This window comes from Anguilla rostrata, chromosome 9 (assembly GCF_018555375.3).
Source record: "Anguilla rostrata isolate EN2019 chromosome 9, ASM1855537v3, whole genome shotgun sequence".
NCBI classification, from domain to species: domain Eukaryota; kingdom Metazoa; phylum Chordata; class Actinopteri; order Anguilliformes; family Anguillidae; genus Anguilla; species Anguilla rostrata.
In genome coordinates, this window is record NC_057941.1 from 50,670,770 (window position 1) to 50,684,319 (window position 13,550).

The 13,550-nt window shown below is 45.9% G+C and overlaps 1 protein-coding gene across 5 annotated transcripts in view; it reads right to left on the reverse strand.

The window, feature by feature from the left end:
• nbeaa (neurobeachin a) overlaps window positions 1-13,516 on the reverse strand; it is a 174,053-nt gene extending 160,537 nt beyond the window's left edge. For 2 of the 5 annotated variants that reach the window (XM_064352722.1, XM_064352721.1), the window contains exons 1-2: window positions 13,470-13,515; window positions 1,949-2,272 (exon numbers count right to left, since the gene is read on the reverse strand). In XM_064352722.1, the coding sequence (XP_064208792.1) occupies window positions 1,949-2,272; window positions 13,470-13,472 (327 nt within the window). In that variant the 5' untranslated portion in view covers window positions 13,473-13,515. Of the gene's footprint in view, window positions 1-1,948; window positions 2,583-13,469 lie in introns of those variants that run through there. The other 3 variants (XM_064352726.1, XM_064352724.1, XM_064352723.1) reach the window with 3 other exon arrangements.
• Between the last annotated feature and the right edge of the window lie 34 nt (window positions 13,517-13,550).

The following is a 13,550-nucleotide window of genomic DNA, read 5'->3' on the forward strand; positions in this document are numbered from 1 at the left end:
GATAACAACCTATTTCAAATAGTCCTGCTTAGGGACACCACTAAGGGGCGTGAATTCTAGGGGCCCACAGCTTTTGGGGGGGGGGGTGGGTGGGGATAAAGCTGAAGTGGGGGGGGGGGGGGCCCAGAGCAATATTCTTTCAGGGGGCCCAGAATTCCTTGCTACGCCCCTGGTCCTGCAGCTCGCGTAAGGACGATCAATACAGAAATAATGGATCCCAGATTAATAGGAATTCAGCAGCGCCTTTTAAGAGCCACAAATGCTTCCCCGATGCATTCAGATGCAATCAATAAAGCAGGACACTTGGTTTGCGGTTTCTGAAAACTTGTGAATAATTAACCGCTCTCTCAACCATCAAAACATTAGCATTGGGCCAGCACATTCAATTAAGTGCTGGTCTTGCGGATATTTCACCTCCATCTCCCCCCCCCCCCACTCCCCATTCCCATTCCCATTTTTCTATCTCTTCTGAAATTTCTCTGTGTGGAGCCATGTGGAAATTATTGGCCGAGTTCCTATTTGCACTGCAGCAAACCTCCACCACCCCACCACCACCCCCCTCTGCCAAAGGTAGGTTTAATTAACACTGTCCTAATTCCTACACATCACTAAGCAGGCCGAGCACTGCTTCAAGGTCTTGCGGTACACAGGTGTGTACCATACCAGGTAAGGACAACAAAAAAGACCTCCAGAAAACACTACTTGAGATTATTGTGTATGGCAAGAAACTCATCCTGTTCCTCTTCTTAGATACAGGCGAAAATATCTTCAGGTAAACTTTTACTACCGGATTCTACGTTGTTCTTTTTCCCCCACCCATGGCCAGTAGTCCCTTGAAAAGTTAACGGTAATTCGAACGCTACCGTCAACATAAAACACGTCTGCTCTGTTACGGTCGTGCATTTCCTTGAAATTTCTCACAACACTGTGTGGCATCGTCTTCAGTGAGTTAGAACGCCCCTTGCGGATCCGCAATATCAAAATGTTAAATTATTACCAGTCCGTGCCGTAAATTACAAGACGACTGATGGTCTTTACCAGATGACATGGCAACTTATTACTTCGGTGCGCATTACGGGACGTGCGTTTTTGTGTTTTTGCACCGCTTACAACAACATGTTAACGTTAATATAAAAAACACAGCTGGTTTGATGCAACTCGTCTGACGCTGCAGAAGGCTAAAATCCACAACGCTACGCTAACAATGTAAATCACAAAGGAGCTGGCTATTATCGTGTCCGTCATCTGATCATCGAAAACAAACAAAATGTTTAAATGAGAACGCCGTTGTTCATTTTTACAAATACGTCCCTCTGAATAATTACACTAAACAAAAATAAATAAATGTGGGGTAAAACTTGCTCCAATATTGGCCTCCGTGTTACAACAAAACACATCAAGGCTGCAACTCGCCCTTAAAAGAATGTCTTAGCTGATGTAACGCCTGCTGAGTCCGAACATTGAGCTAGCTAGCTAGCTGGTTAATAAATCACGTTTTTATCTGCAGAGGGGAAAGTTAGTTCAACCAATTAGCATCCTTGGCTATCCCTTGCCATCTAGATCAATTTCTAATATTTGAAATGGGCTGATTCGAAATAACGACTTCAAACAAAATATCTAGGTTATAGCAGCCGAACGAAGCACGTCCATAGTAATGGCTGTTGCAATATCCTTATAATAATTTTACTGCAATGTTGATGTGCCCTACAACCACATTGTAAACAAAGGGAGTAGCTGTACCGATTACACAGACATTGACTTGCATGTTTTAGTAAACATCGCTGTTGCACATCGCGTCAATATTTTTATTTCTTGTTTAATTCTGTGAGGTGTTTTCAAAAATACCCACAAGGGCAAAAAATATCCTTTTCTGGAACGCAAGGTGCATTTCAAATACAACAAATACACAGAGCGCGTGAAATACGTGGTGGTGTGTTATCATTCTTACCAGATTCAGAACCGTCTCGACGATATCTCTGTTGCTAACCTCCCCGACCTGGATCAGACCGATGAGGACGGCGAATTTCATCTTGATATTCCGGATCGGAACCGAGGGGTTTATCACCCCGGCCGGCAGGACCATCGAGCCCGAACCGGACACCATCATCTCCCCGGCACCTGCTCCCGCACCCGCTTGCTGCCCATGGCCCGAGGGAGGTTCTCGGTCCGAGAGCGAAACCGAACCCGGCGCAGACACCGGTTTCTCGCTCGACATTTCCTCCCAAATCCGAAGAAGCGGTCGTTGTTTCACCTGCTGTGTGACACCCTGTGACTGTGCAAAAGCATCGAGGAGCAAAGGAGAAGAAGAAAAAAAACGAAATGTCTGGAATGAGAGTGCGGAGAAAATCCCCCCTTTCCAATCGAATCCAACCCGCCTTGCCGCACGCGCATAAGAAAATGTACCAGCTCGCAGTTATTTCTGAACGCGTAACGGAACCGTACTCGTCCTCTCTGCGTGGACTTCTGATGTCAGCCAGTTAGCGGTGCAGTCTCGGTCTAGTGTTGTGATACTGAGGGCGACACCGCTGGCTCCGCCATGTTTACGCCCCCTGCCTGCGGAACTGTTCACCACGCCTGCGTGCCCGATCGAGGAGGTGCGAGGCAGTACGGTTGAGACCGTCCCGTTTTTGGAAAGGTGGACCAGGTGACATCTAGTTCTCCTTTTGAACTAGAGCTTTCATGGCGCACGTCTGTGTGCGGCGATAACAGTGTTGACACTGGAAAATAAGAATTCGATTACAGAAAACAATTAGAATAATTAGAACATAGACGTTAATCACAGGTGAACGACGGTTGGCCATTCCAGAAGTACGCGTAAAGTCGGCATAACATTCACATTTGGCCAAAATTGTGTAGTGTCCCTGTCTGAGCCTATTATTTTAATGCTATATGGTTTTTCACCCAGTGCAAGACCCGAGCAGTTCCTATAAGGAGATAAGCCCTGCTTTAATCTTTGTGAGCTGCCATCTCCTGATTGAAACGAAAGACGAGAGAAGAAGCATTATGAAAGTGACTTTATGGCGCGTAGGGGGGTGGGCGCGTGCGGGTGCCAGGTTGCGTTCACGGCCCACGCGCTTCGCTGGAGCGCTTCATAAAAGGGGATATTAATGCACTTCCAGTGATAGCTGCATGTAGGTCGTGTCTGAAGGGGCTGGGAGGGGGGCTTTTAGCGCAATTTCCACTCCCCCCTCCCCAACCCCCCCACCCACATCTACCCCATTCCCATTCCCTCTCCCTTTCAGCCATATCTTAAACACAAACTGATAAAACTCTATATAGGGAACAGCACCACTGGCCATTTTTATGTTTCTCCTTCAGACAGGAGCAGGTGGCTTTGTGTTTCACCATTAGAACATGACTGCCCTTATCCTCCTTCAAGATACTAGATGTCCCTCTCACTCCCCCCTCTCTCCATCTATCTGCTTGTCAAAACCAATTTTTATCCATTTTCATTTTCAATTTATTGAAAAGACATATTTTAAAAATGCAAATCGCCAAAGTGTATTGTTTGTACAGCAGCCAACAGAAAGCAATTACATCTATCTCTCAATCGCTGCGACCACCCCCACCCTCTCTCTCTCTTTCTCTCTCTCTCTCTCTGTCTTTGTTTCTCTCCTTCTGTCTGTCTGTCTCTCTTTCTTTCTCTCCATCTATCTATCTCTCTCACAGTCTCTGTCATTCTCTCTCCATCTCTGTCTCTGTCTGTTTGTCTCTCTCTCTTCAGTCTGTGGTAATGGGGTCTTTTTTCCTCCATTGAGCAGCTGTAGCAGCTGTAGCAGGTGGCAGTGCAGTATAACGGGTAAGGATCTGGTCTTGTAGTCTAACGGTCACAGGTTCCGTCACACTCCCCAGACACTGCTGAGGTACCTAATCTACACAGCTTCAGTATGTATCCAGCTGCATATGGATGCAGTGTAAATGCTGTGTGAAAATGCTTAGGACTCTGTGCCAAACTCTGCGTGGGAGGCAGCCACTGACAAGCTCTTTACTTCACTGCTCTTGTCATACATGTCTGCCACAGGAGCCGAGCATTCAGGGGGCAAGACGTAATGTTGTGAGCAGGGGCGTGGCATGAAATTATGGGCCCTGTGCTCATGCGGTCAGCCAGAGATCTAAATAAACATCTCAAACTCTCTGTCACCCAGGATATGGGAAATGAAACAATGATTAAATAAACAAACATATTTATTTAACGCTTAACATTTTTGCTGTGTGCTGGAACTGGCATTTGAAAACCCTTGGAATTTAAACTCATGCTGGGGTCCCTAAAGCTAACATCTCCAAGTGTGATGCAACACAGCCAAAGTTGCACTATCACTTTCATTATAAACTGGTCAAAGCCTGTCCTCAGGAACAAATGTCCAAAGACGAGAAAACAAGTAAGACCATTAATTCCCAGGGGATGATGTGTGTGTGTGTGTGTGTGTGTGTGTGTGTAAAAATAGATCACTGGCCTACTTCAGGCTTTTATGTTTATATTTGCATCTGGGTGTAATTTTCGCTGTAAAAACACAGATTGTCTCTTTTGTTTTCTTTTTTTTTTACACTGTGATCTAAAAAGGGATTTTACTTGAGCCAGACTTTTCCCTCTGGTCTCTAGCACACTGACCTGATTTACTAATAACACAATCAATGATTGGTGCAAAACAAATACCATGACCAATCATTGGTCATGTTATTGGTTCTCCATGTACTAAAAGGTTTTGCACGTGCTAAAGGTCTTAGTAAATCAGGCCCTATGTGAGCACTAGTCTTTTCGATTGGCTGTCTCTTTCCCATCTGTTTCCATGACACAAAGTTAAATAATTTAGGTGGTCCAATTCTCCTAGAACCTCCACAATTTGTGAAATCTCCCAGAAATGGTTTCATTATCACCAAACACATCCGTTTTTTGTTGAAATCGGACGAGAGGTTGACTAGTCTGCTGTAATAGAAACCTGGCCTACTCCCACAGACGCTCCGGCAGTAGCCTACTCCAACCCCCTCCCCAAACTGTTAGGAGTCTTCGAGATGTCTCTTTGAAGTGCACCCCGAAGTCTCCCAGAAGTGAGTCATCGGGTTGGGCTGTCTGTGTTAATGTGACCTAAATAAAAAAAAGTCGGCAAGTGCAGATGGACAGGCTGCCAGTGCCAAGGCGAGGGTCCCCTTCTGATCAAAGTGAAACACACAAATACAAAGGACAGGATGCGAGACCTATCGCAGTATGTGAGACTGGGAAGCAGGAAACCTCTGACCAACTGCCATCAACGTGATCCTGTTTAGCCCCGCCTCCTGGTGATGTGGGTCAATTGCTCTTGGCTGTAAATGATGCCGAGGGGGGGATAATCCTCGCTTCTCGTTAGCGCGTGACAGACCGGAGCGAGACGGTGGGTTGTCCGGCGCGGCGCCTTTGGAACCGGAGTCCAGTCGAAGAGCTTAAAAACGCGCCGCAATCCTCGAACGAAGTCGCGAAAAACCTCGCATCGCAGCGGGCGCCATTTTCGGGGGGACATGAAAGTAAAAATTCCCCTCAGAAAATGACTCGCTCAGCGTGCGGTTTTTGAAACTGTGGGCAGTCCTGCGGCCCTGGCGATTGGATTCATCTCGGTCTTTATTATTGAGCCAATTTGTCTCTGCGGAGGGTTTCCGGGGCGATGGCGCTTTGGAAACAAGCGAAAAGACCGACGGGCCGTCCCAGACTGTAGTTAAGGCAGCGAGATCAAAACAGAAAATAACTTGGACACTGAGTAAGATTGAAAACCGGGAATAGCTACCGGACAGTGTCTTGGAAAGTGACGCTGAGCCGGTTAATACAATGATCGCTGTTTTCTGCATGGTGTAAACTACACTGCAATCACGTTTCAAGTATCATCCTTGTTTTGCTTTTATGTCCACGTACGCGTGCGTGTCTGTGTTTGCACCGAGTGGGTGGAACAGGATCAGTGATTTTGGAAGTTTGAATCGTCACGTTGACATCGTCCCCGGTAACATTTGGGCGAATTTAAACAGCGATTGCCCGCCAGAAACGTTCGCCTTCGTGTGATCGCATTCCTTTCCCGACAGTACCACAGGAGAAGTTAACAGGAGGCGATTATGAGGAAAAAAATAATGAGTAATTGCAAATTTTGTGAAGGCGTCCATGCGCAGATGGCACTACTGTAGGAATATTAAATATAAATCCATCAAAGCAAAATGAATAATCGTGAAATATTAGTTTTACATCTTGTTTTTTTTAATACTATACAATAAGAATATGTGCACTGGCAAGCATGTGACTTCAATTAGAGAGGGCGAACAAGATGGCATATTTATACTCCAGCATCTGTCTCGCTGTCAGACCACAAATTTCCATCTGTCAGAAATCAATCATTAATTTGCGTCATTGCAGTTCTTCACTGCTGATACACGGAAACACAACCTCCTCATGCTTTTATCTAATTAACACGTTTTTTTGCCACGTTGCCTTTCATAGCATCATTAAAACGGCGAAAGGGATTCAGGTAGGCTGCATTTTTACCTGTGCCTGCTTGCAGGCCATGTTGCGCATACTTATTTATTTATTTATTTTTTTACAGCAGAAAATACCGTGTGTGATGGTGCTGTATATATACAGTATCATTACTGCAGTGTACTATGTGCCAGATTAAAATGGATGTATGTGCAATCTGAATTTTAAATGCACAAAATGTTCACCTCATGCAATTACAGGTGTAGTAACCTGGCCATGAAAGGGTTAAAAAAATACAACAAGGCATAGCCTAAATCCCCCCCTCAATATTATCATTATTATTGCAGGTAATGTTCATGTCGTCTACTAAAAAAATAAATGAATAAGTAAATACATAAAAATCCTAAAGAAAATGTCCTTTGTTGCCCACACAGAGTTGGAATGAGATCTACACCCTTCATGGTGCGGGGGGGGGGGTGGGGGGTACACTTGAGGACAGCGTCCCTGTGTCTTTGGGACGAGATAACGAAAAGACATTAAAGCTCCGACTCCACGTTGTGTGATTATGGGTCCCGAGGGCGTTGAAGAGCACGCAAATTAACAGCGGTGACTGAGTCCCCCAAATCATGTTCTCCTGGACGGATCTGCTAATCACCCACGGCTAACGAGCCAAACAATCCCCTTAGCCTCACCCAAGCGCGGAAGCTGCTGTCCCCAGCTGAATCAGACAATTATTCAAAAGTAACTTAACACTTTCGATGCCGGTACAATTCACGTGGCTTACTCGCAGCTTCACGAGAAGCGTCTGCTTGCACCAGCATTCGGAAGGAAAATTCTTCTTTCGGGTGCTTTGAAGCTTAATTTAGCGACCTGTTTTGTCACGATTTCAGGAGTTGTTCTCAAATTTATTTTTGCATCTGGAGTGTTAAAGGTTGTTTGAAATATGTGTTTAACCGATTTTTGGGTGACTTCAACCACATCTGACTACCCCCGTTCTTTTCCACCTGTGCTTTTCTTAAGAGTGCGTGTTGCATTTCAGAGCACTGAAGTCAGTCAACACGAGCTCAAAATACACTCATTAATTAGAGGGTATTAAGCCCACGTTGCTCTATGATTGCTTTATCGACCCGTTTCCTCCTCTCCCCTAAAAGATTACCAGCCATCTCGAGGATGGAAAGAGTCTCTTTCACTGTCGGAGACCGTTGAGGTGAATTTGGATTGGCTAGATCCACACACATCCACACACACGGGCAACATCCACACACAGGAAACAGTTAAGTGTTAAATCAACTCTCACAGAGTACACATGGTCCCTGCTGGACTCATATGTACGCTGTTAGAGTTGAATTAACACTGGCGATTTTACTGTGCGTGGTTAAATGCTGAAATAGAATGCCGCTTCCATTTTGTTGACATCAGCATACATGATGTATAGGTCTTGACATCTCTACCATTAATCGAGAGCCTTAGAGTGATGTAATGTGGGGCAACACGGTGTCACCAAACAACAGCAGCGAAAGCTTTTTTGCTTTATAATGTAGCTGGAGAATTCTGGTTTAGGGGTGGTTTTTAAAAAATGATGTTCTAAAAACTTTGCTGCAGTACTGTAATTCCCCACAGCTTTACAGTGCATATTCTGCAACATTGTATGATTTGCCATAACATTTTGTGCCAGTTGGCTAGTCCCCCTTGAGGCACAACAGCATGCTAACTATGCAGCAGGTCCCAGGAAACCTGAGCGAAACCCTAATTATCCAGCACCATTTACAGTCAACAGTGTCCCAAATCGGCATGGCTGCCGGCCAAAACACAGACAGTAGGGACTCACCATGGTGTTGGGTGAAATGAAACAGCGGAGTTGGTGATGCACGTGAAAGTGTGCATGATGGATTAAGTCACATATATTTTGGACTGGAAATAGTGTTTGGAGATGAAATGCTGAACAGGCTTGCATATTTAACCCCCCCCCCCCCTTCCCCGCTCGACAGACTCCAACAAGGCCCCCCCCCGGGACAGAATCCAACAGCCAATACTTCCCCGCAAAATAAAAACTTACACAGTATATATTTTTAATTAACTAAACCTTACCTACTGTCCTAATGCCGGACAATTATAATAGGATAGAATTATAATACAGGAGGATTATAGTAGGATATTAAAGGATAATGACGGATCAGAATGGTTTCCTCCATTAATAGATTCACAGGCACTCGAAACTTGGTCAGCGGCTGAGAGCTCCGTGCTCAACACACCGCTGAAACGGCACTCAGGTTTCAACCCACTCTTTACTTCCCCTCTCGCTTCCTTCTCAGTAATGAGAGAGTGAGTGAGAGAAAGAAAGAGAGAGATAGAGGGAGAGATCCATCTAGGCTGAAGAGGGTAAGAGCAGTCCTGTGCTAATGGTAAAACACAAAGCTACTGTCCGTAAAGACGGCCAGTGGTGCAGCTGCTCTCTATATAGAGACTTTCAGATGCATGTTTCTTACAAATGAAAAAAATTCCCAAAGGCAAAAAAAATGACACGTTTGTAAGGCCATTTCTTTCAGCAGAAAAACACTCGGAGTTGATTCAGCTCGGGTAAGACAGACAGCCAAAAAAGTCTCAGCCCAGCGGTGCCTAGTTTCTAATGGTGCTAAAAATGACAGGTACCGACAAAAAACAAAAAAAAAAAACTGGAAAAAGCGACTGAATAAAGGAGTTTGTAATGCTTGTGACAGGAGGAGGCTTGTGCATTACGATGATATGTTCTGCCAGCTGAATATTTCAAACGTTTTTATTTATTATTTAGTCTCCCGCCAAATCTGTCTTGTCTGTAATGCACCTGCGGTCGGATGCTGACCGAGGCCGGCCGCCCACTGGAAAAAAAAAGTCCAGACAAAGGAAAACGGGGCTTCTGGGAAACCGCTCGCCTCGCGAGGGAAAGACGATGAGCGCGCGCGGCTGTCAGACCGGAATGTTCCGCCATCGCGGCGCTCGAGACGCTGACGAGGGAAACGCGGGAGTCGCGGGTATCAGCAAGAGGTGCGCGGCGGCGTCGGTACCGCCTGAGAGCGAGTGTGCCCAAACTTGTCATTTCGGGTCTCAAGAGTCGACACCACCCCCCCCCCCCCGCTCCTCCTCTGCCCCCCTGCTTCTCTGTCCCCCTCCCCCTCTCTTCACCCTCTAACAGAGGAACAAGACAAAGGACCCAGAACTGCGACAAACCGCCTTTTGTTTCGGCTTCAAGGACGACAAAGAGCAGCGGCAAATTGTTTTTGTCACCGATCCTGCGGAGGACCAGGCCTGCGAGGGGAGGGCAGGGGGATTGGGGAGAGGGCGGGGGGAGGGTTCGTACCCCTTGTCTTTTTATTTTCGGAAGGGTGACGGCGTTTACTTTCGGTCTATCTCAGTTCCAGCCGTTACGAATGGGAACGAGCGACGCTCAAACAGCAGACGGCTGTGTGATCATTCCGGTCACAAGCACTGTTAATGAGACACACACACGCACACAAATACACACTCTAATATACACTCACACACACACTCTAATACACACTCTAATATACACTCACACACACACTCTAATACACACTCACACACAAACACACACTCTAATACACACTCACACACACTCAATCTCATATACACTCACACGTTCATGCACACACTCTGATTCACACTCACACACTCATACATTTACAGACACACACGTATACACATACACACACGCACAAGATAATGACACCAAACACCTGCTGGATTCCCATCTCAGAGACACAGAAGCCCGGATATACACATACACACATGAACACACATACAGTACGTACACACTCATGCACAAACTCACATAAACACACGCACATGCATACACATTCACACTCAAAAGCAAAAGCACACACACCCACACCCGACATGGATGGGGAGAGTGAGCGAGAGAGACAGACAGTGAGAGAGGTAGCCACGGCAACTGCAACAAAGTACAACATACATCTCAACCCCCTTCCACCCCCCCTCTCTCTCTCTCTCCCTGCATGTCTCTCAATCCGTACATTTAAAGCATGCATTAAGCTAAGGGAGCACCCCCATCCCCCCACCAACCACCCCCCACCCCACCACCTTGACTGCAAAGGGACACTGGAGGACTGGGGGGATCTGTGCGGATGTCATCTTTAAGAGCTTTTTGATGTCAGGGAAGCATAATAACAGAGGCAGTCTTGAGAGAGATCTAAGATCTGAGACCACACACACACACACACACACACACTCAAAGTGAGACCGGTGGGTCACAGGCTAAAAGCAAAGGTAGCATCCATGTCTATTTTTGCATTGACCCACTCCAAATGCGCGCTCTCGCCCTCTCTCTCCTGCCTATACCAATGAAGCGGTACTCAAAGCATTTCCTTTAAAGCGGCGAATTCAACGCTATCGAATTCGCAGTATTGCGTAACATTTCGGAATTATCGGTTAAAATGTGAATGCGTGCGCCGGTGCGTGTCTGAAAATCGTGGCACTTGCCTGTCGAAAATTTGTGGGTACTGCATGCTGACAGACGACTGTGGGAAACAAATAAATTAGAGTGGAGAAAAAAAAAACAAATGGCCACTATATATTCCAGGATTTCAGATGACAGTTTGAAACCTGGTGAAGCAAAGGCAAAATATATGTAATTTAGCAACCAGATAGAGCCGACTGCACATCATAATATATATGAATCCGGTATGAGCCGCTGTGGGTGTGAAAACGGCCTGTACAGAACACAACGCTGTTTTTAAAAAGTGTATAAATCACAGAAACCCTCCTCACCGTGGGGCAGGGATGAACTGCCCTTGCAGATAAGTCACAAGGACGCAGGGCGTCGCATAACACACCGAATGAAATTACCATTCTCTTTCTCTGAGTAAAGAAATAAGTGTTCAGAACCAAATCCCTTCCATAATAATAATAATAATGTAGGGGCTTATTCGGTAAGCAAAACGTTCCGTTGTTTTGCGCCAATTAGGCTACCCACGGTCACGCCCCTTGAGGAGTTTTCCGAAGATGCATAGAATTGGGTCGGTTCGGCCTGAAGCTGGGACCGTTTAATGGTGCGCGAGCCGAGTGCACCTGGCGAGTATGCTGTGAAGAATGTGTGGTTCCACCTCTGCTGAGGTTTTGTCGCAATAAAAACGGATCAATTTCAGTGTCTTAGTAGCTCTGCGATGTCTAATTAGGTAGGCTGTAACCGGTATCCTGTGGGGACAGAGTTGAGACAGGGCCTTTACGCTAATAAAAGGTGTCCGAATCTTTACAGCTATCACGGTAATAGTGAATTCATTTAAAAAGAAAGTTACTTTTTTTCTCTGAGCGTGCGAGTCCTACTTACACAGAACACTAAAAAGCCGAAGCCAAGCGGGAGTTCCTTTAACGAGCTGGCCTGTGCGCGCTCGGCGGAAACGGAAGAATCACGCGGGGAAACGGGACTCTTCCTGTGCGATTGGCTGCCACAGCCGCAATGAACCATTTCGCCGCAATAAGGTCATTGATGAATAAATGATCAAATGGATCAATTAATAATGAGCCGCTGTGCGCGCACGCCGGAGTGCCGCTCGCGCTGCCCTTTAAGACCCGTGCCGCATATGCCTCAGCCTCTGCAGTGGAAGCCCCGCCTGAAGGTCAATGTTAAAACAAAGAAGGAAAAGTAATCTCTCCGCGGTGTGTGCAAGAGCACAGAAACGTCGCGCCAGTGTTTTAAAAACGGAAACGGGACTGAACACAAATTTAAATTAGGCCAGTTAACATAACGCGACATAATGACGAGAACAGGCCATTCAGCCCAACAGTGCTCGCTATTTTCCTCAATAAATTGTACATAGTGCTCTGATTACCTACAGACTAGATAGTATCTAACACCGTATCAAGCCTGGTGTTGAAAATCCCCACAGTTTCTGCCTCTACTACGTGACCTGGTAGGCTAATCCACACACTGACAACTCTCTGTGTGAAAAAATTCTTCCTAATGTCTGTCCAGAATTTACCTTTTGGTAATTTATATTATGTACTTTCCAACATGTACACGAACGCTGCAGTGGCCAATTAAATATTTTAACTCGCTGCTATCCTCGCAGAGCCAGCGTTCTCGCTCCCACAACATTTCCCCATTGCATTTCTGTTCTTTACTATGGGTTACGATATCCCCGGCGTCTGATGCTACGAACTGGAATCCCTTGGACTAGTGAAGCACAGATGACAGACAGAAGGACAATTAGACCTGAGGGGCCTATCTAGTGAGTATATATAAAATCTATGGTTTCATCCTGCACAGGGTGCGAGGACAGCGCGATGTCGGCGAATTTCCCTACTATCCAGCAGAGGTCACTAAACCTCCTCTTCCCTACCGCAGCCGTATATTCTGCTCAATGAGGCTGACAACCTTCTTAATTTAAAGGTCTGACGGATTCCTGAAGAACAGGAGCACAAGCGCATATCAATTCGTATCGGTTCATTAAGAAGACGAACTTGACTGCGACTCTGTGATTCATTCCCTGACATTTGCAGCGTCGCTTCTTGCATCCCTCAGACTTTGCAAAGACCTGTCAGTTCGTCGTTTAAATGAAGACGCACTGCCGCTGTCGCGCATGCAACAATACGAGTTACGTTTGTTCAGAGAATGGGTGAATTAATATTGATTACTTTCTTTGTTGGAGCTTCGGGGGTGTGTGTTCAAACTGTCCAATACACACAAAGCAACTTGAGAGAGGAGTCTGTGTAAAACGCAATCAGTGTAATTGGAAAATGAAACGTTGCCTGGCCTTTATACCCATTGCTTTGAGTTCCTTTTCGTTTTTAATTACTATTGTTTTTTGATCCAATATTGCACTCTCAGGCAAGAATCGTTTTCATTTTATTTTCCAGGATCTGCTTTGACTTTCGTGGTTTAACAGTGCCATCTAGTGGGAAACGTCATGTGCAACTTCATTACGCGGTAACTACCAGCTTCATATCGTCAAGACACGCATATTTGCGTCCTACCCTTTGAAATATGAAAACCGATATGTTTAACAATGAATAACAAAACTAAACATACCATTTTATACTGAACGTAGTCCTTGATGTCAGTCGTGCTGGCGGTGTTCCTTCTCCCCCTGTAATCAGGGACTGATTTCAA